The following is a 23,601-nucleotide window of genomic DNA, read 5'->3' as shown; positions in this document are numbered from 1 at the left end:
TACATGAATATTTTGCATTACTTCTATTTTGTTGTGCCATGATATACAGGAGTACTAAAAGACAAATCTACAAGGAGCTTGCTTTGCTGTACTCTCAAATTTGCGAGGGGAAATGTTTTGGCACACCAAAAGAAGTCGTGCTGTTTTTCATGAAAGTCTCATTAATTTAAACATTCTACCTCACATATTTGCTTAAATGTAGGTCTTGGCTCTTACATATATTTTTCCTGTGCAAACAAGTATTTGTGCAGGTTACCTTCGCTCAACTGTGAAAACTTGTTACCAGGGCAATCAGTCCAATATACTTAACATGAAAGGGCCAAAGGAAAATTTAAAAGGGGAAGAGAAAAATCAGCAATAAAGAGTGAGTTTATGGGCTGCTACAGTGTTGTGCAGAATTACAGATGCTACCTCATGACACTACTGGATAGTGACTGCACTGTTAGAGTGCGGGTCTCTATCTTAACAGGTTTTGCCACTCCAGAAGTGAGAAATTTATCCAAATATTTAGGTTTTTGGTACCTACTGACCTGATGTTACATAACGGATTTTCTGCTGGTATTTACCACCACAAAGCACGGTGTCCCAACACCAATGAGTTAAAAGTTGTCTGGGCATCCAGCCCAGATGAATAACATCCCAAATGTTGAAGGAAGTAGCAGGGGAAATAGAAAAGCCTTTGACAGAAATTGTTGATAGCTTGCTAAGGCTGGGGAGGGAACCAGGGAATTTGGAGGTTGCTAATGTTGTTCCTATGTGTAAGAAAGGATCAGGGAGGATCCAGGAAACGACATAGCAGTGAGCTTGGCTTCAGTTGCAAGAACAATATAAGAAACATAAATAAGAGATAGAATACTTAATTTGGTAAAATAAAGTAAGCCCATACTCATTGAAGAAGTACAGTGGTCTAATTTCTTCAAATATTTTAGCTTCAGCTGGCTATTGCTGAAAAATACCGATATAAAATATCTTACAGAAAGAAGGAAAGCTAATGAAGCAGACCGGAAATGAAAGGTTTTACAGAATCCTGAAGTTAAGTAAATTGTCCACGATACCTGCAGTACTGTGCAGATTATTGTATGTCTGATATCAGACTCACTGGTGCCATTGCTTACGTGAGAGACTGTTTTCAGTTCAGATGAATCTATTAGAAAAATAGCACAAGTCATTTTCTGGTCTCACTCACACTGAGAACTCAAAAAATTTAAACTTATTAACTAAAATATTTAGAGTTTACATTCAAAACAAATGGAGAACAGCTTTACTGGAGTCAATGACAAGTGCAACACTGACATCGATGGAATCATTCTGGGTTTAGATTTCTATAAACCATTCAGAAGTTGGTACATTGATACTGCTCAGTGGAGACAGAAATAAGAATGTGAATCCCATAAGGTCATATTAAAAGCCCTCTTTTTGATCTGGTGGAATATTCTGCTTACAAGATTGCTACAGACCAGAATAGAGAAAGCAACCTACAAACATTTTGTGACTTGTTTGAACAGATGAATGTATACACAAACAAGGAGAACATGAAGATGCTGTAGTAAATTGCAGTATGTTGAGCACCAGTGAACAGCAAGAAGCTGAGCGCTTCAGTCCCAGGAGTAAGATATACTTAAGAATACAGTTCTCCAGCTCTGAGCATTACATACAGGTATGAGCTAGAAGACAAAAAGGTTTAAGTAGTTTAAACAAGATGAAGGATTGCATTTTTTTCTCTACAAAAGTTTGAAGCACTGGTGAAATGCATCTCATGAATTTATGTACTTCTAATGATATGAAGAAAATTACAGAGATTAAGCTGTTGCATAAGTAAGCAAGCAGCATGAGTCAGGGGGTTTGGGAAAAATGAGTCACAGTATGAAGGGAATGGAGCCAGGTTTGTAGCTCAGAAAGAGAGACAAGGAAAGAATTTTATGGATGTAGATAAGAGCCTGACAGAATGGATTGCAGTAGAGAAGTAGAAAAACTAACTAGCTCTAAAACAGGGAACTATACAGTAAATTTACAGAAAGCTATAGCGAAAAAGCAGGTCAGGCAAAATTTTTTGTACACAACTGGTGGTTGAAATATAGAGCAGGCTGCCAAAGTCAGCAATGGAAGGACGTAATTGTGTAAATCACTTCAAGAGGCAGTGTGGGTACATTTTTGGAAAGTGAGGGAATCACTGGGTACCAATATTAGTGAGGCTTGTGGAATTAAAACTATGAAATGCAAACTGATTTATATTTTGAAGGAATACAGGAACAAGCTCTGCTGCCCTCCACGGTTTTCACATTATATCTATAGCACCCTGCAAACTTCAAACAGCAGCCTATACAAATCAGAGCGTTATCTTAACCAGCTATCAATATGAAAGTCTTAAAATGAACTTTCTAGAATAGCCCTGAAGATCACTACAAAAGGTGGTATTTATATTAGGATGAGTCATTGGGGTCTGATGGCCATATTTACCATAGTTCATTTGAGGACTTCCATAAACATTTCTGAAAGACCAGTGTGGCTTACATGTAATTTAATTGAGAGACCAGTATCCTTAATTGTAATGTTCCTCCCCCTACTTCTCTATTGACTCTGACTCTTTACACCAATTTAAGGTTTTTTATAGCAATAATCACTGCAACTTGATAGAGAACCATACCACCTAACCCGTTTTGGGAATGGTAAGGTTTAACTGAGCCCAAGCCTGCAGGAAACACAGAATAGGACGTTCATATAATTAAAGACTGTGTCATGATACTTAAAGGATCTGAATTCAGATTGTTCAGAGAATCCGAATTTTGTGTTTTGTGATCCCCTAGTACATTGCACTGAAAGAATGGGACAATTTCAGTATTCTGGATGAAGAACCTATAAGAAAAAATATGGAAATAAAAATACTCAATCCAAACACATTTCACAAATTTTGTTAAATTTTTCTAATTATTTAAATTACAAATAAATCCCATAATAAGTTTGCTTTTGAGTGGCCTATTGAAAGACTACATAATTATTTGAGGTCAGATATGGAATAGAATCATAGAATAGTTTGGGTTGGAAGGGACCTTTGAAGGCTACCTAGTCCACCCCCCCTGCAATAAGCGGGGACATCTTCAACTAGATCAAGTTGCTCAGAGCCCTGTCCAGCCTGACCTTGAATGTTTCCCGGGATGGGGCATCTACCACATCTCTGGGCAACCTGTTCCACTGTTTCACCACCCTCAGCATAAGTTTCTTCCTTAGCCCTAGTCTAAATCTACCCTCTTCTAGTTTAAAGCCACTACCCCTTGTTCTATCACAACAGGCCCTGCTAAAATATTTGTCCCCATCTTTCTTACAAGCCTTCTCCAGGCTGAACAACTCCAACTCTCTCAGCCTGTCCTCATAGGAGGTGCTCCAGCCCTCTGATCATTTTTCTGGCCCTCCTCTGGACCCGCTCCAACAGGTCCACATCCTTCTTATGTTGGGGGCTCCAGAGCTGCATGCAGTACTCCAGGTGGGGTCTCACCAGAGCAGAGTAGAGGGGCAGAATCGCCTCCCTTGACCTGATGGCCATGCTTCTTTGGATGCAGCCCAGGATAGTTGGCTTTCCGGGCTGTGAGACCACGTTTCCAGCTCATGTCCAGCTTTTCAAACACCAGTGTCCCCAAGTCCTCCTCAGCAGGGCTGCTCTCAATCCCTTCATTCCCCAGCATGTATGGATACCAGGGGTTGCCCCAGCCCAGGGGCAGGACCTTGCACTTGGCCTTGTTGGACCTCATGAAGTTCACATGGGCCCACTTCTCAAGCTTGTCCAGGTCCCTCAGGATGGCATCCTATCCCTCAGGTGTGTCAACTGCACCACTGAGCTTGGTATTGTCTGCAGACTTGCAGAGTGTGCACTCGATCCCACCATCTATGTCATTAATGAAGTTATTTAACAGTACTGGTCCAGATACAGACCCGTGAGGAACACCACTTGTCAATCTCCATCTGGACATTGGGCCATTGACTACTACCCTCTGGATGCAACCATTCAACCAGTTCCACTGAGCAGTCCACCCATCAAATCCTTACCTCTCCAATTTAGAGAGGAGGATGTTGTGGAGGACCACTTCAAAGGCCTTGCAGAAGTCCAGATAGACCACATCTGTGGCTCTTCCCTTGTCCACTGATGCAGTGACTCCATCATAGAAGGCGAGTAGATTAGTCAGGTAGGACTTGCCCTTGGTGAAGCCATGCTGTCTCAAATCACCTCCCTGACCTCCACGTGCCTTAGCATAGCTTCAAGGAGGATCTGTTCCATGATCTTCCCAGGCACAGAGGTAAGGTTGACAGGTCGGTAGTTCCCCGGGTCCTCCTTTCTACCCCTTTTTAAAAAAAATAAAATAAAATAAAAAAAATATCGGTGCAATGTTTCCCTTTTTCCAGTCACCAGGGACTTCACCTGACTGCCATGAATTTTCAAATATCATGGCAAGCGGCTTGGCAACTACATCAGCCGATTCCCTCAGGACTCTGGGATGCATCTCATCAGGTCCCATAGACTTCTGTGTGTTTGGGTTCCTCAGGTGGTCACAAATGTGATCTTCTCTTACAGTGGGAGGGACTTTGCTCCCCCAGTCCCTGCCTTGTGGTCCATCCACTTGAGAGGTGTGGGGAGAGAGGTTGCCAGGGAAGACTGAAGCAAAAAAGTTGAGTACCTCAGCTTTCTCTTTCTCCATTGTTACCAGTTTGCCAGTCTTGCTCATCAGGGGGCATATGCTTTCTTTGGCCTTCCTTTTGTGGCTGACATACCTGTAGAAGCCTTTCTTATTATCCTTTGCATCCCTTGCCAAGTTCAGCTCCAGCTGCACCTTGGACTTCCTGACCCCATCTCTGCACAACCAGGCAGCAACCCTATGCTCTTCCCAGGATACCTGTCCCTGCTTCCACTGCCTGTGTGTCTCTTTCTTCTCTTTAGTTTGACCAGCAGGTCTCAACTCATCCATCCAGGTCTCTCGCCCTCCTTTCCTGATTTCTTACACCTGAGGATGAAGAGCTTTTGCTCTGTGTGGAAAGTGCCCTTAAAGATCTGCAAGCTCTGTTCTGCTCCCTTGTCCCTCAGGGCAGTTTCCCAGGGAGTCCTATTGACTAACTCCTTGAAGAGCTGGAAGTTTACTTTCCTAAAATTCAGGGTCCTGACTTTACTCTTCCCCTGACCCACATCCCTCAGGAGCACAAACTCTACTAGTGCATGATCACTGCAGCCCAGACTGCCTCCAGTCTTGACATCACCAATTAGTTCACTTGCATTGGTGACCATCAGGTCCAGTATTGCATCGCCTCTTGTGGGGCTGTCTATCACCTGGCTTAAGAAATTATCCTCAATGCACTCCAATAGTTCCCTGGATTGCCTACAGCTCACTGTGCTACTTTTCCCGCAGATGTCAGGGCGGTTGAAGTCCCCTAGCAGGATGAAAGCCTGCGAGCACAATGCCTCCTGTAGCTGGAGTAAGAAGGCTTCATCAATAGGCTCCCCTTGATCAGGCAGCCTGTAGTAGGCACCAACCACAAGGCTCCGTTTGTTGCCTTGATCTCTAATTCTTACCCATAGGCTTTGAACCTGCTCATGGCTATTCTTCAGAGACAGCTCTTCACACACTATCCATTTCTTGATGCAGACAGCAACACCTCTGCCCCTCCTTCCTCCCCTCTCCCTTCTGAACAGCCTGTAGTCATCAATAGCCGCACTCCAGTCATGGGATTCATCCCACCAGGTTTCAGTAATGGCAACCAGGTCTTAGCTTTCTAGCAGCACAGTGACTTCCTGCTCCTCCTGTTTGTTGCCCATGCTGTGTACACTGGTGTAGAGCCACTTCAGCTGGGCTGTCAGCCACATCACCTTCTTAGAGGAACACCCCTTAATTCCTTTAGGGTATTTCACTGGTGTATCCCTTTTGGCTTCTATTACCTCAGGAGCCTCTGGCTCATCTCTGTAAGACTTCAAGTACGCTGCAGTGTAGCCAGCACATCTCAGAGCAACAAGCTGCAGGGCCTTGCTAGCATCCCACCCCTCCAACCTTAGCGCAACATCCCACAGCTTGTCACAGGCAAACCTGATATTATCCCCCTCCCCCTTCAAGCCTAGTTTAAAACTCTGTCAATGAGCCCCACTAGCTTGTGAGCAAAGACCCTCTTGCTGCTTTGAGAAAGGTGAATCCCATCTGACACCTGGTGCCATTCTCATTATAGGAAAACCCAGAATTGTGTCAGTTACACCAGCCACAGAGCCATGTATTAATAGAATCCTTGTTTCATAGAATCATAGAACAGTTAGAGTTATAAGGGACCTTAAAGATCAGCTTGTTCCAACACCCCTGCCATAGGCAGGGACACCTTCCACTAGACCAGGTTGCCCAAAGCCCCATCCAACCTGGCCTTGAACACTTCCAGGGATGGGGCATCCACAACTTCTCTGGGTAGCCTGTTACAGTGCCTCACCATCCTCAGAGTAAAGAATTTCTTAATATCCAATCTAAATATACCCTCTTTCAGTTTAAAACCATTACACTTGATCCTATTGCTACACTCCTTGATAAAGCATCCCTCTCCATGTTTCCTGTAGGCCCCCCTTTAAATACTGGAAGGCTGCTATAAGGTCTCCCCGGAGCCTTCTCTTCTCCAAGCTGAAACACCTCAACTCTCTCAGCCTGTCTTCATAGGAGAGAGTGGGCTCATCTGTTTCTTCCAGTGTTACTGCCTGCAACTGGAAGGAGAGAGGAAAAAATAACCTGTGTTCTAGATTGCTTTACCAACCATCCCAAGGCCCTGAAGTCTCTTTTGATCGCCCTTGGGCTACACATTGTGGCTTTATCACCACCCACATGGAAGAGCAGCAATAGGTAATAGTCCAAGGGCCATACCAGGCTAGGAAGTTTCCTCATGATGTCCTTAACCCAGGCCCCGGGGTGGTACCAGACTTCCCTAAGAGGAGGTTCTGGCCAGCATATTGGACCCTCCGTTCCCCTGAGAAGGGGGTCAACTAGAGCTATAATTACAGTGATCTAACAGTGACAGTGAACTATATGCAACTATTATTATTATTATCTTGATCACTGGATCAAGACACTGAAGGTAACCCAGCTCCATTTTCAAGTAAGATTGATCCGCAAGAGAATTGTTAGGGACACCCAGGCTATTTCAAAGGAAATTTTCCAACTACACAGGCTGTAACTGTCCAGAGAATGACTGGGAATAAAAATCCGAGCACCATCTTAGACCAGAATCAGATACACAGTGAGTTTACGAATTAATTTAAATTTCACAGGTTTCATGCATCAATAATGAAATACTATTCAAGTTGTTTTAACAATTTAGTACAGAATTACAGCTCTCGTTTATCTGTAGTGAACAGCACAACCTTTTAAAATGTTAGCCGAGATTAGAAAATACAAAGAAATAAAGAAAGAGTAATGTTAAAAAATTTTCATCACTGGTTACCAATGTAATTTTAATTGCCTACCTGAGCAAACAAATGTACACGTAACATCTAGAAATGAAATTCAAAAGTTGATGAGGAATGAGGTGAAGGTGTTTTCAGGTATAGTTTATAAGATACTTGCTTAAGGTAGAAGCATCAGTTATGGCATCAGTTGCTGAAACACTTACGGAAACAAACTTTTCCAAATGTAGTGTCATCATGATAAAGAAGATGCAGAGGAAAGATGCTCAAGAATGAGCTTGTAAAAGCCTATTTTCTTTCTAGATCTGTTTCTTATACTGCACTCATCACTGTGGTATCTTGAGTGCTTTCCAGTAGTGCATTAAGCAACATGACAAACATCTGTCACATGTTTGTTCTCTCACCCTCTCCCCAGAGAAAAGTGTGTGCAGTGGAGTGTCTTGATTTAATTTTTTTAATTATTATAAATACACATGCACGTAACACACATTATTAAACATTCGTGCTAGAGAGGAAAGGTCAGACAAATTTGCCTTGCTCTTAGGATTAAAGCTGGTGAGCTCTGTGATCTTCCCATAGGGGTTTCTATCCCACTTTTGCCCCAGATTGCTATGTCGTCACAGATACCAAATCAGTCTGGTGACAGGCGTCTGCAGTAGGAAGAAACCAAAAGTATGGATTCCCAATGCCCTCATCTAGTGTTCACATTTAAGTCCAGGGATTTTGTTGATAAAGATCAAATTGAATGAAATGGTAGGATTTAAGGAAAAAACCCATATAACCACCATGCCATCCCAGTATTACTGCATTTGGTACAGACTAAAAGCAGGAATTGATGCAGCTTCCAGATCACTGTCACAGAATCAGAAGACACTGTGCAGGTTATAATAAACAAGCTAGGAATCTAATCGATTGGAAAAGTCTGATTTAAACTGGAAAAAGTTCTTAGAATAATGGAGTGAAGAGCTGGGAGTTACTGATTTCCATACAGAGGTGACGTAACTGGGAAAACAATCTGGAAGCTTCAGATCAGTCGGACCCTAACCAACTGTAAGATGCCTTACTCTAACATTACTCATTTCTTTGCAGAGATGTGAGCAGAACTGCTCCAGGTATGGCAACATACCAGCCTTCCCCAGTGAAGGCTAGACGCTGCTCTCCTGTCCGTCTTCACTTCCCACCTTAGGCAGTTCAATAACATCCACAAAAAAAAAAAAATAGGACCGGAACTTTTAAAGAACTGCCATCAATATTTCATTCCATGTATCTGTTTCCCTAGCTTGCCTAGGACTCGCATATCAACAAAAGCCGAAAAAGCACCATGATGATGCAGAGTAACAACACTGATAAAGCTCTTCTGAAATCCAAGAATGCGCCGCATACCAGTATGCATTTTCATGGCATGTAGAAGACACACAGGACATACATTAACAGCTAGTATGCAACCCAGTTCAGGATCCTAACTGGAATAAGCAGCTTAGGAGAGCTCTAAAGGATTCCTTGAAACAAGTGTCCAGAAAAAGTTGTTCTTATTAACACAAATCTCTGTGGCTATAGTATCAAGTCCTCCGATAGTTTCCAAATGAGAAGGCAGCTAGCAGTCAAACCCTGCTTTTGAATCATTGTCTTTCAAACTGAACTTACCATTGGAAAAATCAAAGACCTTGAGTGCATAAGTCAATCTAGTTCACTTCATTTTAGCTGGTGTAGCTTACTATTCCATAGATAGTAAGCTAAACAGAAATCAGGCTGTGGATGCAAATAGCAACAAAAGGACTTAATCCATTTTTACCTATCCATCTTGAAAGGTAACTCACGTTAAGTTTACTAATATATGAAGTTCCCAAAGATCAAATAAACTTTCTTTGTTCCAGTACACTCTGCAACAAAAAGGATTTGAACTGTACGAGTACTATAGCCCTTTTAATTTCAGCTTTTGTAGAAACTAGGAGTACATGCAAAGCCCAGGGAAGTCCCCGCACAGACTTGCATTAAACTCCACCATGCTTTGGCTCAAGCGTTTAATGATGTGTCAGGTTGGTATGAGGCAGCCGGCTACAGTCCCTGAAAGTCTTTACACCTGAGAATGTGCTTTTCAGCTGTCAGTACAGAACGATGCAGTCAGCAAGTCCTGCATCAACACAGCAGCTTCAGGACTGATATGCAGAAAGGCAAAGAGCAGGATAACATAAAAGGACTTTATTTTTCCTGTCAGATAAAGAGAAAATATATGTAAAAATATTTGGACATTCAGGGAAAGGGCAAACATTGAGAATTAATTCAAACTGTTGATGGTTTATTTTTTATTGAATCTTGTGGTCAAAATTGTTTTCATTTGCTATGAGAAAGAATCCATCATTTTTTCCAAAGCACCACCCAGAATCTGCCACTGGTGATGTTCTAACGTCCCCAGTGCCTATACAAATAGAAAGGTCAGCTGAGATTTGTAAACTAGAGATCATAAGTTTTAAGGAATTTGTTTATTCAGCCTAGAGTCTCCAAATTGTGTACAATGCCAAAATTAAAAAGTCCTTTCACTGTACTGTATCAGATTACAATAAAAAAGCTCTCCAACATTTTGGATGTTCAGATGAGAAAGCAAATTGTAATTCCATTTTAAGCAACCTATTTGTCAGCACATGCAGTTAATTATAATTAAGTACCTCCAGCAGTTATAATGAATAGGCAAAATGAAAATGTTAGTTTTATGCATGTCTAAACCTGCATTTAGTGTGAAATAAAAAAGCTGCCTGAATTACACTGAAAAATACTGGTCTAGTATTTGCATTTTTAGCTGTACTGTTCAAATGCAAGTCTATTAAACTGCTTCCAAAGGAAGTTTTATAGTGATAAGTACAAAATATGATATTTGAAATATACGTATCTGATTGCTTAAAATAACCATATCTGAAAATATTTCCAAATGCAGTATATCAGAATTAAAAGCTATTACAAATCTGATAACATTTTATGTCCTGCAAATGGAATAAACATTGAGATGACATCTTTGGAGTATATTTGAACTTTGCAGCCTTCACTTACAGGTAGCTTAAAGATGCATAAAACATTTCAACAGGTTAAACATTTTAAGTACACTTTATGACTAAGATCGCCTTTGCTTTTTTTATAAAAAGATATAGATGAGTGTGCAACTGGATCCCATAATTGTAGAGCTGACCAAGTATGTGTGAATTTAAGAGGGTCCTTCAGCTGCCAGTGTCCTCCAGGCTATCAGAAACGAGGGGACCAATGCGTTGGTAAGTGTTGCTCTGGGCTAAATTTTCTCACTTTATCTACAGTTGCAAACTTTATGTCGATTATAAAGTGTATCAGTATGTGTACTGTAAAATAGCTATATAACTTTGAAATGCAATGGAATAATCACTGTATCACAATAATTAATGACTAAAACATGGAACTAGAGACTATTTTAAGTATAATCAACACTTGGAGTTGAACTTCACAAGATTCATTTTCCTAATAGTTACCCATTGTGTTTATTGTTTGTATTGGGGTATTGCCCAATGTCCCAGATATAGCCATAAGTCTACTACAGTGGCAAACTAAAGCATGTCTTTCCACTGACCTGAGACTTGACTCCAGATCTGTAGGACAAAGCACTACCTTCACACAGACCTAATCCCTGCTCTGCAGAGCCCCCTTGCACAGTTTCAGTACTCAGTTTTATGAGTATAAATGAAAGAGATGGAAACTCTGAATGCAGGTATGGGATATTTGCACCTTATAAACCACTACACTTTAATCTTCATGCCAAAATAAACTATCAGGCCCCTTGGATGCATTAAATTAAATCCAAGTGCAGTGTAAACACTGCATCTTTCCTATTCCATCCTCATTTGGGGATGTTATGCACAAGTGCCACTACTGTGTTCCTTCAGTCCTCCTTCAGCCTTTCACACCTCTTTAATCATGATTTCAATGGATAAATTGCTTTTATAGGCAATCCAGCCTTAAGCTTTAGGTTTGTCAGAGATGATAAAAACAACTATGAAATAAGAGAATCAAATTTATACATCATGAGGTGATATTCAAGACCACCTCTTACAAGACAAGACTGGCTTTGTGCAGCCTAGGATAAACGCTTTTTCTGTGTCCCCAGCAGAACAGGAACAATGAAACTTCAGGTTTTCCCTTTTTCTTTGTTAGGGATGCTGCATTTGGAAGTGTTTAAGAAATTAATTTTTATTTATAATCACTTTCAAAAAGCCTTGCAAAGGTAGTCATTGCCTAACAAGAGCTGCAGGAAGGAAACTGTGGAAGTTTCAGTACACATTCAGACTAAGTTAAATTTCCAGCCATGGCTCCTTCTTTAGGGTTCTGAGTCAAGGGCTGTAGAAGTCAACCCAAAAATTCTTATCTCTTTCCTAAGAGATGTGGATCATGCCCTGAATTGTCAAATTGGTGTAAACACAGATGTAGCTGTTTTTTTTCTCAGTTTTCTGTGCAAGAGTAGGATGAGTAGTTTGGAATGTAGGTAGAGGAATAGTTTTTCCAGGTCATTGGTTTGGTTTTTTGGTGTTTTTTTTTTTTTAATTATCTGGCGTTTATCTAGATTTTTTTAGAGCAGGTAAAGTATATTACTGCTATGCAATAGCACTTTTAATGTCAAGACCCATGGTATTAACTAAAAGTCTTGCGGAACGCATTGCAGCATGCAAAAGAACAGAAGCGGAATGATACACCTACATATATATGTATGATATATGTATGATATATCTACATGATATATCATACCAGAATGATATATCTACATGTGAATACATTTATGCATCTAAATCTATACATTAAGATGTCTGGAAAGTGAAATTTCTCTTCTCCTATATAGGTCAAAACCAAAAATAACACCTGTGTTACGTATTACACACTGACCTATATTATAAGTACAACCCTATGCTTAGTGCTGTCAGCATTTCAGAATAAAGCCTGTCTTTGAGGATTTTATAACAACTTAGCCAGAAAACGCTCTTAGGGCCAGATCTTGATAGAGGTTCTCCATATGGGAGGAAATGTTTCTCAAATTTGAAAGAAATTTTTCCAAACTATTTTGGCTTCAAGGTAGTGGGAGAAAAAGACTCATTTCTAAAAACTGATTGATTTTTAATTTAAATTCACTAATAATTTCTGTCTTTTTTTTATTTGCTTGTTCACATATTACAAAATTAATCTTTTCCAAAACATGGGAGTGCAAATAGAATGAATTGTTTTCCAGCATTACTTCAAACAGAAGATTTGGCCAAATTGATAAGATGATGCTTATCCCTTAGATCTGCATGGAGCCGATGTGCCTAATCCCACAAGGAAAACTCCCACTGAATTAGAGTCAAATCCTGGAAGCGTTTATGTGCATAAATGCAGTGCCTAAGCAAAGCATTGCTTATATGCCTATATTGTATAATCGGGTGTTTAAACAGCAATTTGTAAGAGCTTAGTCCTGTAAAAGTTGAGGGGGGAAGAGATCTATCATGCCTCCTAATTTATTCCATTTCTACTTCCAAATTTCTCTCTGCAACAGAAGAGTTACAGCAACAATCACTACTGTACGGATAGCCAGGAATTTTCCAGCGTAAGTCTTTTCATTCAGAACCATCCAAAACACTCCACTTCTAAGTTTAGTCCCAAAACAGTGACTGTAAATTTGACAAAGAAAGGGTTAACTTCTGAAGATTATTTTTTCACTTGATATTAAAACAAACACTTTCCTCATTATTAAAAACAAGTCTTGGCCTCTTTTTAAACACATCTATGGTGGAAACAGCTGGAGGTAGGAAACTCAAGATCTGGCATGGATATGGGAAGTGCCTTTCTTTGTTCCAGTGAAAACTGGTCTTATTTGTCTGAGTGTTGAGCCTTTGAAATCTCAGATTGTGTACATGTACAGAACATGGCATGGATTTCTTCACCAAGCTCAAGCAGGCCACAACTAGAAATGGCTGCTACACATACATGTATGATCAGCATTGTGGCATAATAATAAAAAAAAACCAAAACAAAACCAGCTTTTCAGACAACAGAGGCAGCATCCCATCCAGAATGCAAGGAAACCTTTTAAAATGCAGAGAGAAAGAATGGGCTGTTGCACATTTTGTATGGTTTGCAGGTGAAAACCCTGCCCCAATGCACACTAGGAATGCTGAAACTTGGAAAGGCAGCCTGCACCACCTCAAAACTAGGGCGAATCCGCAGGGAGAGTCTGTGCAAAGTTAATACTGCCTGAGATAGCACCAACTCCAGCCAGTCTGATCACCTCACTTGGCACCAGAGAGCACAGCCAGAAGGTGCTAGTGCTGCCACATGGAAAGGTATGCGGAGAGGCAGGGAGGGGACTGGGAGCAATGGAAGCCCCCTGGGGGAGCAAGCCAGTTTCTCAAGAATCCCTGCAGATGCACAACCACCTATTTCCTTTTCACGCCTGTTAATCTTCTATCCTTCCCATTGCCCTGTATTTACACAGAAAATTTGGACTTTTTCTAATGGAGTTGAAAAGATTATTACATGCTAAGTGTGCTGCGTGTGAATTTTTGGAAAAGTAAGAGCTACAAAGCCACATTCACCATGTTGATCAGCATTATGTTTGATCAGGAGAAATCTTGGTTGAAGAGTAGAACAACACATTCTGGGTTTTACCTATACAAAATAAATAAGACTAAGCAGTACTTTGGAAGTGAATAAAAAATGAAGTTGGAATGTGTATTGACCTCAGTGGCTGGAATCAGCATAAAACACATTTTTACACAATTTACTTGGAGAAAAGAAAATGTAAAATAGTATTTCCATTAATATGCATAAGAAGCAGTATCTAGCTCACATAAGCTTTTTTTTCCTCCTGCTTGTAATCAAATGCAATTAACTTCAGAGTTTCTTTGGACACAAGACAGCAACAGTGAACTGCCATGATTCCATTTGAACTAATGTCTCTTTTTTGATAACTCAGACATCGATGAATGCACCCTGCCTCCATATTGCCACCATCGATGCGTGAACACTCCTGGTTCCTATTATTGCCAGTGCAATGCTGGTTTCCAGTTAGCATCCAACAACCACACCTGTGTAGGTAAGAACTTCTCTGCATGTACTTACACACGAGCTCACGTGGTATAGAGACAAATACTGACACATGATTTGCTACAGCTGAAATTTAAGTATCTTCATCCCACCTTAAAGGAAATAAACACCAACCAATAAGACATACCAGTTGCTATATTGAGATTCTCCTGCAAGCAATCTGAGAAGTATAGGAGGGTGAGAGAAAATTGGAGCCTTACTGAAAACCTGTTATTTTGTTGGCGTAGCAGATTTCTGAGAAGCATCTACTTTGGCAACCGGAAGCCTGGAGGTTTATGTTAATTATTATAGCTTAGATTTAATTATTCTTTCAGTTCTGGTGGATCACTTTGCATTATCATTGGCTTCTATTCCTAGTTCATGCAACTGGAAACCAGGGGAAGCAATACTATACTGCTGCAGTTAAGTGTACTTATCCTGAGCACATGATAAATGTACTGAAGAAAGCAAGCATCTATGAATGTCACATTTGAATATCTAGAAAATAATGTTAAAAACGAAAATGAGGGTCACTAAGGAAGAGTGACCCTTTAGAAGCAATCCTCCCTTTAGAAGTAAAACACTAAGGGAAGCCTTGCAGTAAAACTTTAAGACTGCTGCTAAGTTTGAAAGTGTAAGTTCTGTTCCAGAAGAATTAGAGTAATAATAAAGAGGAAACTATTTCTGCTGAAGTGCAGAGAGAATGGCCATAAAAAAAACCCAACAAAACCCAAGAGATGGGTGATAGAGATGGTCAGAAGTTCTTTATGGCTATAACATATATATGCATATAATATAGGGTTTCTGTATAGAAAAATCAGTCTGTGTTTTCCAGCTTCTACCATTACTTCCAAACATTGCCATATCTTATCAAGTACCCTAGCATGCTGCTTAGCACTGAAGTGACAGAGACATTTCTTGGTTTTCAGCAGATGATAGGATAAAAAAAAATTACACATGGACACAACATAACCACATGACAAGTTGCTACAGATTTAACCCTTTCCATGGCTCAAATATAAGATGTATTCTTTCAATTACACTTACAAATCTGTATGACAGCTCCAAGTTTGTGAGGTGCTTCACCAGAACACCCCTTCTCTGATTCTTGCTGGCCTCCCAGCCTAATAAGACACTTAGTAAATCTTAAGAAGGAGATTTGTAAATTAATGGTTGCTGCATCAAGGCAGACTTTCACATCTGCAACAGTGATCTGGTAGTAATGATACATGACAGCTGTACCAATTACATTTGTGTTACAAATTTTGCATATATTTAAAGTGGTTCGATATTTCTCGGAAGGAAAACAGACAGAATTGTGGCTTTGGCTAGCTTATTTATTCTCTCTGGTAGCATTGTCACAAGGTACATTCTTTGCACTATTGCCAGAAATTAAGTAAAAGGAGCAAGACAGCTTTGTACTTAGTTTTTCCCTATTACCATTCATTTCAGGACTGGGAGGTTCATCATCATTAAACCCCTCATTGGTTTAATTTTCGTAAATTCCTAATCTTAGTTGCCTTTGCCAGTTTTTAGTTGTATCTGTAAATGACTTGCTGACATTTATAAGCATTTGCAAAAGCCATAAACTCAAGATTTTATTTTTTTTCCAAATGCAGCTCTTTACCAATGGTTATATCTGATAAACACAAATATGAATGGAAAACATGCAGGGGAGGAAAACAAGGGAAACTACACTAAAATCTAGAGTGAATGACAGAGAAGCAGCAGTTAGTCAACAGCCAATGAAAAACAAGTGTTATAGATTCCAGAGGTGATTACAGTTATATAAACTTCCCATTAAAAATTGCTTCTCTTCTCATACCACAATGTTCTCACATATGTTCTTAGGATGGGCACATCATGGAAAAATCTAGCATAGAAACATACTTTCCCCCAATATGGTCTAGGCCTTGGAGCATTGCAAAACTCTATTGGCCTCAAAGGCTCATGTTATAATTGTAATGGAATTTAAAAGAACAAATTTTAAGAGTAATAAATAGCTCAAATAAATCTTAACCACTGCATGCTGAGAGGTCTTATCAGTATGTGTTCCTTATATCAATTATTTATAGAGACTTGGCATTTCATACCTGAAAAAAGGCGCTGGAATGTGGAGTTTGATAGCCACACTAAACATTTTTGGAAGAATTCATCACACATTAGAATAACTCTCATTCCTGGAAAAATACTCTCTTTATACATGGAACGTAAAGCATAGATCTGACATTGTTCCCGTGACTGCAGATCTATATTGATATAGTCAACTGAGCTTCTGCTAAGCAATAGACCCAGGCTAAGGACTAATCCACTTAATCAGCCTAATTACCAGCTACACAAGATAAAAATCTGTAATTTTTCCTTTCAGACATAAATGAATGTGATGCAAATAACCCATGTGCACAACAGTGTTACAATATACTGGGTTCTTTCATCTGTCAGTGCAATCCAGGATTTGAGTTAAGCAGTGACAGAATCAACTGTGAAGGTAAGCAATATTTTTTTTGTCTTGGAAGACTTTTTTTTTCTTTAATTATTTCCCCAGAAGTCTTTCTGTGAACTAGGGGATATAATTCAAGTGGAGCCACACTGTGGGTGCAATTTGTACCCAAAAGTCTTAAGACATTTATTTTTTTATGTTGCTAATGTGGTTGCTAATACACACCTTAGCAGCTGTAGCTGCATTCAGGTACATGTAAACATGTGTCTCTCTAATAGTAAGTGCAAAACAGTACAGACATTGCTACATTTCAGATCACAGCTGGGAAGAATAAGGCTTCTGAATACTTATTTCACAAACTCACTTGAATTGTGTGTGGTCTAATGCTGATGACCATTAAATGAATCGGAAAGGAATGCAAACCAAAAACAAGTGTAATTTTGTGTGGTGGTAGGCTCCTCTGAAAATAAAACATCAAATTTTTGATTTTAAGGAAGCGACAATTGTGCTTTTGAGGTGCTTTCAAGCCTGTGTATACAAACAGCAGGTCTCCTGATGATTATACAATCAACACTTTATTTCCTCTGCCAGAGCCTCCACAGGGGTCCTCTAATCTTCTTTTGGACACATGATGATCTCACCCTTAAAGCCCATATCCTTTCTACCACTCTTTGAGCCAAAGAGGTCTTTTTGGTTTACGACTGCCCTCCTAAACAAGCCAGCAAAGCTATTACAGATGCTCCCTCTCCAAGCTTCTTAAGCTAATCCTACTTGCAAGCGAACAGAACAGGGAGCAGCAAGTATGCAGCCTCCAAGGACAACCCTGACATAAAATCAAGAACTAGGCTCAAGCCTCAGAAGTAGTAGGAGGGAGCTATGCCGTTTTCCAAGCCATTCCCTAGTTCTGATAGGTTTAATTTAATTTCTGATTAATGGAATATACTGTTAAATTCTGTTTCACAGTGCACTTCTCTAGCAAGGGACTGATGGTTACACAAGAATAAACAAGCAAAAGGGAGCGGTATACACTGAACGTTATCTGAAGACAAAAAGAGGCCTTCCCCTCTTTCCCAAAGAGCTACTCCATCAGAGTAGGCCACAAGTACAAAGGCAATATTTTTGCCTTACTAATCTTACATATGTGGTTTTTGTGAAAGTAGTCACATTTTGGAATACTAAAAGTATAAATTCTTTAAAGAGGTATTTTCCCAAACCTGTTCTGAGATCTAATTTAGCTTTTGCTTCCTCAAATCCAAAATTGTCATTGTGGAAGATTATTGATAAACCACAAGTAGAACCAGCCCCTGTGTTTGCAACTTTGAGGCTTCATGGACTACATTTCAGTTTGATAACTCAGTCTTTTTACACAGGATTCAATTTTTTTCCTGTTAGAACCAGCATTTAGCTGTTATATTTAGTTCTGTAACAACGTAGATATTAAAAAAAAGAATAACTTTAAGCTCTTTTGCTCTCTGCAGACACTGATGAATGCAGAACCTCAAGTTATATATGTCAATATCAGTGTGTCAATGAACCAGGAAAATTCTCATGTGTCTGCCCTGAAGGATACCAGGTAGTGGGAGGCAGAACATGTCAAGGTAAGTCTCCTCACCTTAGCAGTCTCAATACTGCATTATTAATAACACCATTTCAGGCAAGACTAAGACTGCTTGCTATCTAAACGTTTATATTTCACGACAGGATTACCATTATGTTAGCAAAAGATACGTTGATAAAGCATTTGATGATTAATTGCATATCTTATATTAATTCTTATTTGAATTCTTCAGCTCAAACTCTTAAGTCCTTCTGACTGGTAGGATGAAATTTCAAGTTTTGCAACCCTCAGGTAAAACTTGTCTTGGATGTCTAGGTAGGGAGTCTAAGTTTGAGATAAACATCTCTGGGGAAAAAAAAAAATCAGGCCATTTTTTGCAGAAGCTAAACATGGCTTTATATCATGTTTCATTCTGTAGAGGTTCCTAAATCCAGCCACAGTAGAAATGAAAGATATGCTTCTTCTGATAACAGGAGAAAAAAATGCAAGACTTGAGCATCTTAGATAATTTGTATTTAGAAAATAAGTGTTTTGGTTCAGGTGCCACTGAATGCCAGTTTTAAACTTAGTGGGGTTTCCTTACTGGTGCTAAATGTCTCTGCATCTTATAGAATCATAGAGTTGCTGAGTTTGGAAGGGACCTTTAAGATCATCAAGTCCAACCATTAACCTACCCTGACAAAACCACTTCTAAACCATGTCCCCAAGTACCACATCTACCCTTTTTTAAGCACCTCCAGGGATGGCGAATCCACCACCTCCCTGGGCAGCCTATTCCAATGTTTAATAACCCTTTCAGTGAAAAAAAATTTTCCTAATATCTAATCTAAACCTCGTCTGATGTAACTTGAACCCATCTTATTAGACAATATTGCAGAACAATATATTAAGTGCAAGAACTATTGCTTATGTAATCCAGAAACTGATTTAACAGCCATTATTTTTAAAAATAAATAAGTGTGCTAATTATTGACAGAAGGGAAAATGAAATAACTCGATTTTTATTAATATTTTTTTATAAAATTCAGATTTTCTTCTTTCCCTTCTTAAGAACAGCAGCTGATACTGAACATTGTGGGGCAGTTAGTTTGACCATCTAAAAAAATAAATAAAAATCTGTTTGTACCTTTCAAGAGATTACATTTGAATAAACCCTTTCTGTGACAGTGTTAATTTCAGGAGACCGTATAAGTACACGGTAGTGGAGTTCCAGCACTGACAGGATAACAGAGCATTAATACAGCACAAGTCTGACAGTACTCACCTCCATTCAGGGCTATTTTCCCAGGGAAAAAAAAAAAGCAAGCTCTACTTTGCAGAATAAACAAATTTTCATTATACCTTTCAAAGCTATTTTAGTTAAAATGTAGCCATTAACTAAGCATTTTCTTTAGACCATGAAACTTCAGGCAATTAAAAAAGTCACAGTTCTTCCTCAAAACCATTTTGCTCTGTCTACAAGACATCTGCTACAAAATCATTCTTTGCTAATTAGAAACTTTACAGTATTTCTACAGTTGCATTATGTATGATTAATGTGTATCTTTAGTCAACTAAAAAATCATTTAGACTTAATTAACACTCAATAAACAAATTTATTCCATTTCTGCATAGAGAAATCCTTTATAGTCAGGCCCCAGAAAAAGAGGTAGAGAACACAGAAACCTGTTGGGTTTCAACAGACAAGGAAGTGGCTTTTTTTTGGTTGTTTTGAAAACATTGTGTTTGCTTTTGTAGCAAACTCATTTCTATCTACTTTGACACAGTCCCTTTTCCTTCCTCCTAGATATAAATGAGTGTGAGACTACTAACGAATGCAGAGAAGATGAAATTTGCTGGAATTACCATGGAGGATTTCGTTGTTACCCAAGAAATCCTTGTCAAGAGCCCTATGTCCTTACATCTGAGAAGTAAGAATAGTCTTTTTTTTTTAGGATCCTCCTCAACAGGCAACATAATCAAGTACAACAGAAAGCAAGTACTATTTGTTTGCAACAATCACAGTTTCATCCATTTTTGTTTTTCAGCCGCTGCGTCTGCCCCGTTTCAAATGCCATTTGCAGAGAGCTGCCTTACTCTGTTGTGTACAAATACATGAGCATCCGTTCAGACAGAACAGTGCCCTCTGATATCTTCCAGATTCAGGCAACCACTATTTACCCTAATACTATTAACACATTCCGGATCAAGTCTGGAAATGAAAATGGAGAATTTTACCTGAGAGTGAGTATTGGTGGGAGTTGGACCCTGAGGAGGGTATAAAAACCACTGGTGCTGCCAAGGTGTTATAGTGCCCTGCCATCTTCACAAATCCATTGAATGTTCCTATAAGAGTATCACAGCACCCCAAAGTTTATCAACTTTTTAATACTTCCCTATTAAACATGCTTGGTTTCCAAGTTTTTACTTGGAAGTAAAAGCCTTTTACTTCTCTACCTGAAATCTCTATACTGAGAATCAAACTGTTTCTTTCAAATGAATACAACACTAGTAACAATCATGAATATTTAGTAATCCTGTGACACCCATGTCAGATACAAATGAGATACCCCTATGCTTTTCACTCTCTGTACCAACATCCCATATATATATTTAGCAAAGGATTATAGAAAGATTCCTTGTACAATTACTTTTATTAAATTTTTTTGTGAAAAAGTAAAGAATAATAGCTTGGGATGGGGTACTGATTTCTGGAGTGCTAAGGTCAGGCCAACTTGCATAGGTTTTGTGTTGAGACATTTAAACTTATTTTCCTAACGTGCTGCAACTAATTCAGAAAACCACAAAAGTTCAAATGACTTACAATAGCAGTATTTCCTGTTGGTATAATGCGTTGAAGTAGATACATGTGAATGAAAGTGTGTATAACATCTGCTTTTTAAGATTTTTTTTTTTGGAAGAAATCCAGTTTTCTTGGACACTTGTAATATTTAAATTCTTGGGAAATCCTTTTGCTTCATATGTGGTTTTACACTCAGTAAAAAAGAATCAGCACAAAAAAAATTGAATCAGAAATATATTAATTGGATTGAATCAGAAATATATTAATTGGAATGTTTTAATTTTTGTTTATTTTCCTTAAAATTTTGTTTCTTTTCCTTAAAATCTGAAGATTGGGGGATACATCCAAAAAGTGTACCACAATACGGCATTGCCTGCTTACACCATGTTTCCCCAAGGTGGGAACAAGGAACTACTCACATGCATCTGACTTGTTCTGGTATAACGTACAATCCAGTACTTTTCCCTGGATTTAGACATCAAAAATCCATACCTACCACCAAAATACAAACTGTTGTTTGCTTAAAAGATCACTCCAGCTCTAGTTTGGGTTAGACCCCAACCTAGTCTTTGGACTGATTTTCTTTAGACTAAGAATTCCAAGCTTCTGTTGCCAGCTAACAGGGAATCACAGGCCTTAAATAAGGAAGCATGTGTTTATTCCTGCCAAGAGACTGCAGTAAACAAAGGCTTACTTAGAAGTTATTCCTATTGTTTTAGTAAAAGTCTGATCTGGGTCTTAGATACAGCAGATGGATTGGATTCATCTGTATACCCTACTCATTTGACACGGTGAGAAAATATTTGTAGTAGGTGAAGGGAGAGATGGAATTTACCTTTTTATTATTATTATCTGTAAATTACGAAGTGTTTAACAAACTAGCAGCACGCCACAGACAAGGTCTGACAACATTCCTCAGCAGCATGATCCCAGACTGGGAAAAGAGCTTTGGAGCAGTACAAGAGCAGGATGGCAGTGGGCACACCAGTTGCAAAAATTCCCTGTGTTTACAAGGGGAGCACAACTTCTGGAGCATGAGCCACAAGATAGAGTTTCCCTCCACTGAACGAGCTACACCACTGTTAAAGACATTAGGTCTCTCTTGTTTTACTTATTCTCTATATATTTTAAAAGCTGATAGATGGGGATTAAAAACAAAGTCCATCCTGGGATAGATTACCACTTTTGTCCTTTAGGAGAGTCAGCATAACCAGGAACAGATTTTGCAGTGCAGTTTATTCCTCTGAGCCCTAGTCAGGTAAAGTTTTCCCTGCAGCAAAGCCAGGTGTGAGATTAGTCATGGACATTTAAAAATGTTAAAAGAATACTTGCATTGTGTATCTCTGTGCCGAGACAGAACATTTTTACAGCGTGGTAACCCACAAGCACTCTCTTGATGCAGCTAGGGAATCATTTTAGATTTGACTGAATTAAACGTTTTTGTTGTTTTTCTTTCAGCAAACAAGCGCCGTAAGTGCAATGCTTGTACTGGTAAAATCACTATCAGGACCAAGAGAACACATTGTGGATCTGGAGATGCTAACAGTCAACAGTTTGAATTATCGTACAAGCTCGGTGTTAAGATTAACAATAATAGTGGGACCTTACGCATTTTAGTGGTTTTCAGTAACCCTTCACTGGCACTTAAAGCAGCCAAAGAATATTATCTTAAAGAAAGCACTTACTATTTTATTTATAGATTTTGCTCTCTTTTTTTTTTTTAAGATTTGTTTAGTAAGTTGATATCTTTAATCCACACATTACACCTGTAATTCAAAATTAGTATATGTGTTCCATAATATAAAATGGGCATTGTCACTTTCTGTATAAAGATTTAAATCTTTTTTTATTACCTTTCTTGGACTAGATACATACTACACTTTTGTATGAGAACTGTATGTTCATACTATGCTATAAAACTTCACACACCCTTCCTAGCCAAATAGGTCATGTAATTAAAAGATGATCTTCTGTGGTTTTTTTATTTTCAATTCTAATGCAGCTACACTGACAATCTCAAAAAGAAAAAAAATATATAGTGTGAATGATACACAGTAACCGTTATCTGGTAAGCTAAAATATATTTCTTTTTAACTACTTTGTAACAAGATACAGTCAATAAAAATCTGTAGACATTTATGTGCTATCAGTTGGTTTTTCTAATCTGGGTTGGAGGCAAAATTACATTGTGAGAAATGTTTTGCATTGGATTTTTATATGCAGATTGTGTTAACCATACCATGGAATAACATTCTGCTCTCTCCAAGTAAAATAGACCATAGAAAGAAAATATCTCCAACAACGAAAGAAACTCCAAGTGGAAAAATCACCATGCAGGGCAAATGTGTCCGTGT

General features: G+C 39.0%; 1 protein-coding gene across 1 annotated transcript in view; it reads left to right on the top strand.

Annotated features, from left to right (window-relative positions):
* EFEMP1 (EGF containing fibulin-like extracellular matrix protein 1) overlaps positions 1-23,365 on the top strand; it is a 52,653-nt gene extending 29,288 nt beyond the window's left edge. Inside the window, exons 4-10 of the mRNA XM_009886019.1 lie at positions 10,540-10,662; positions 14,358-14,477; positions 16,836-16,955; positions 18,386-18,505; positions 20,252-20,375; positions 20,493-20,688; positions 22,706-23,365. Coding sequence (XP_009884321.1) covers positions 10,540-10,662; positions 14,358-14,477; positions 16,836-16,955; positions 18,386-18,505; positions 20,252-20,375; positions 20,493-20,688; positions 22,706-22,864 — 962 coding nt within the window. The 3' untranslated portion in view covers positions 22,865-23,365. The remainder of the gene's footprint in view (positions 1-10,539; positions 10,663-14,357; positions 14,478-16,835; positions 16,956-18,385; positions 18,506-20,251; positions 20,376-20,492; positions 20,689-22,705) is intronic.
* The last annotated feature ends 236 nt before the right edge of the window (positions 23,366-23,601 follow it).

This window comes from Charadrius vociferus, unplaced genomic scaffold, assembly GCF_000708025.1.
Source record: "Charadrius vociferus isolate BGI_N301 unplaced genomic scaffold, ASM70802v2 scaffold455, whole genome shotgun sequence".
Lineage (NCBI taxonomy): Eukaryota > Metazoa > Chordata > Aves > Charadriiformes > Charadriidae > Charadrius > Charadrius vociferus.
Note: the sequence above shows the minus strand (reverse complement) of the source record. Positions and strands in the feature narration are given on the sequence as shown.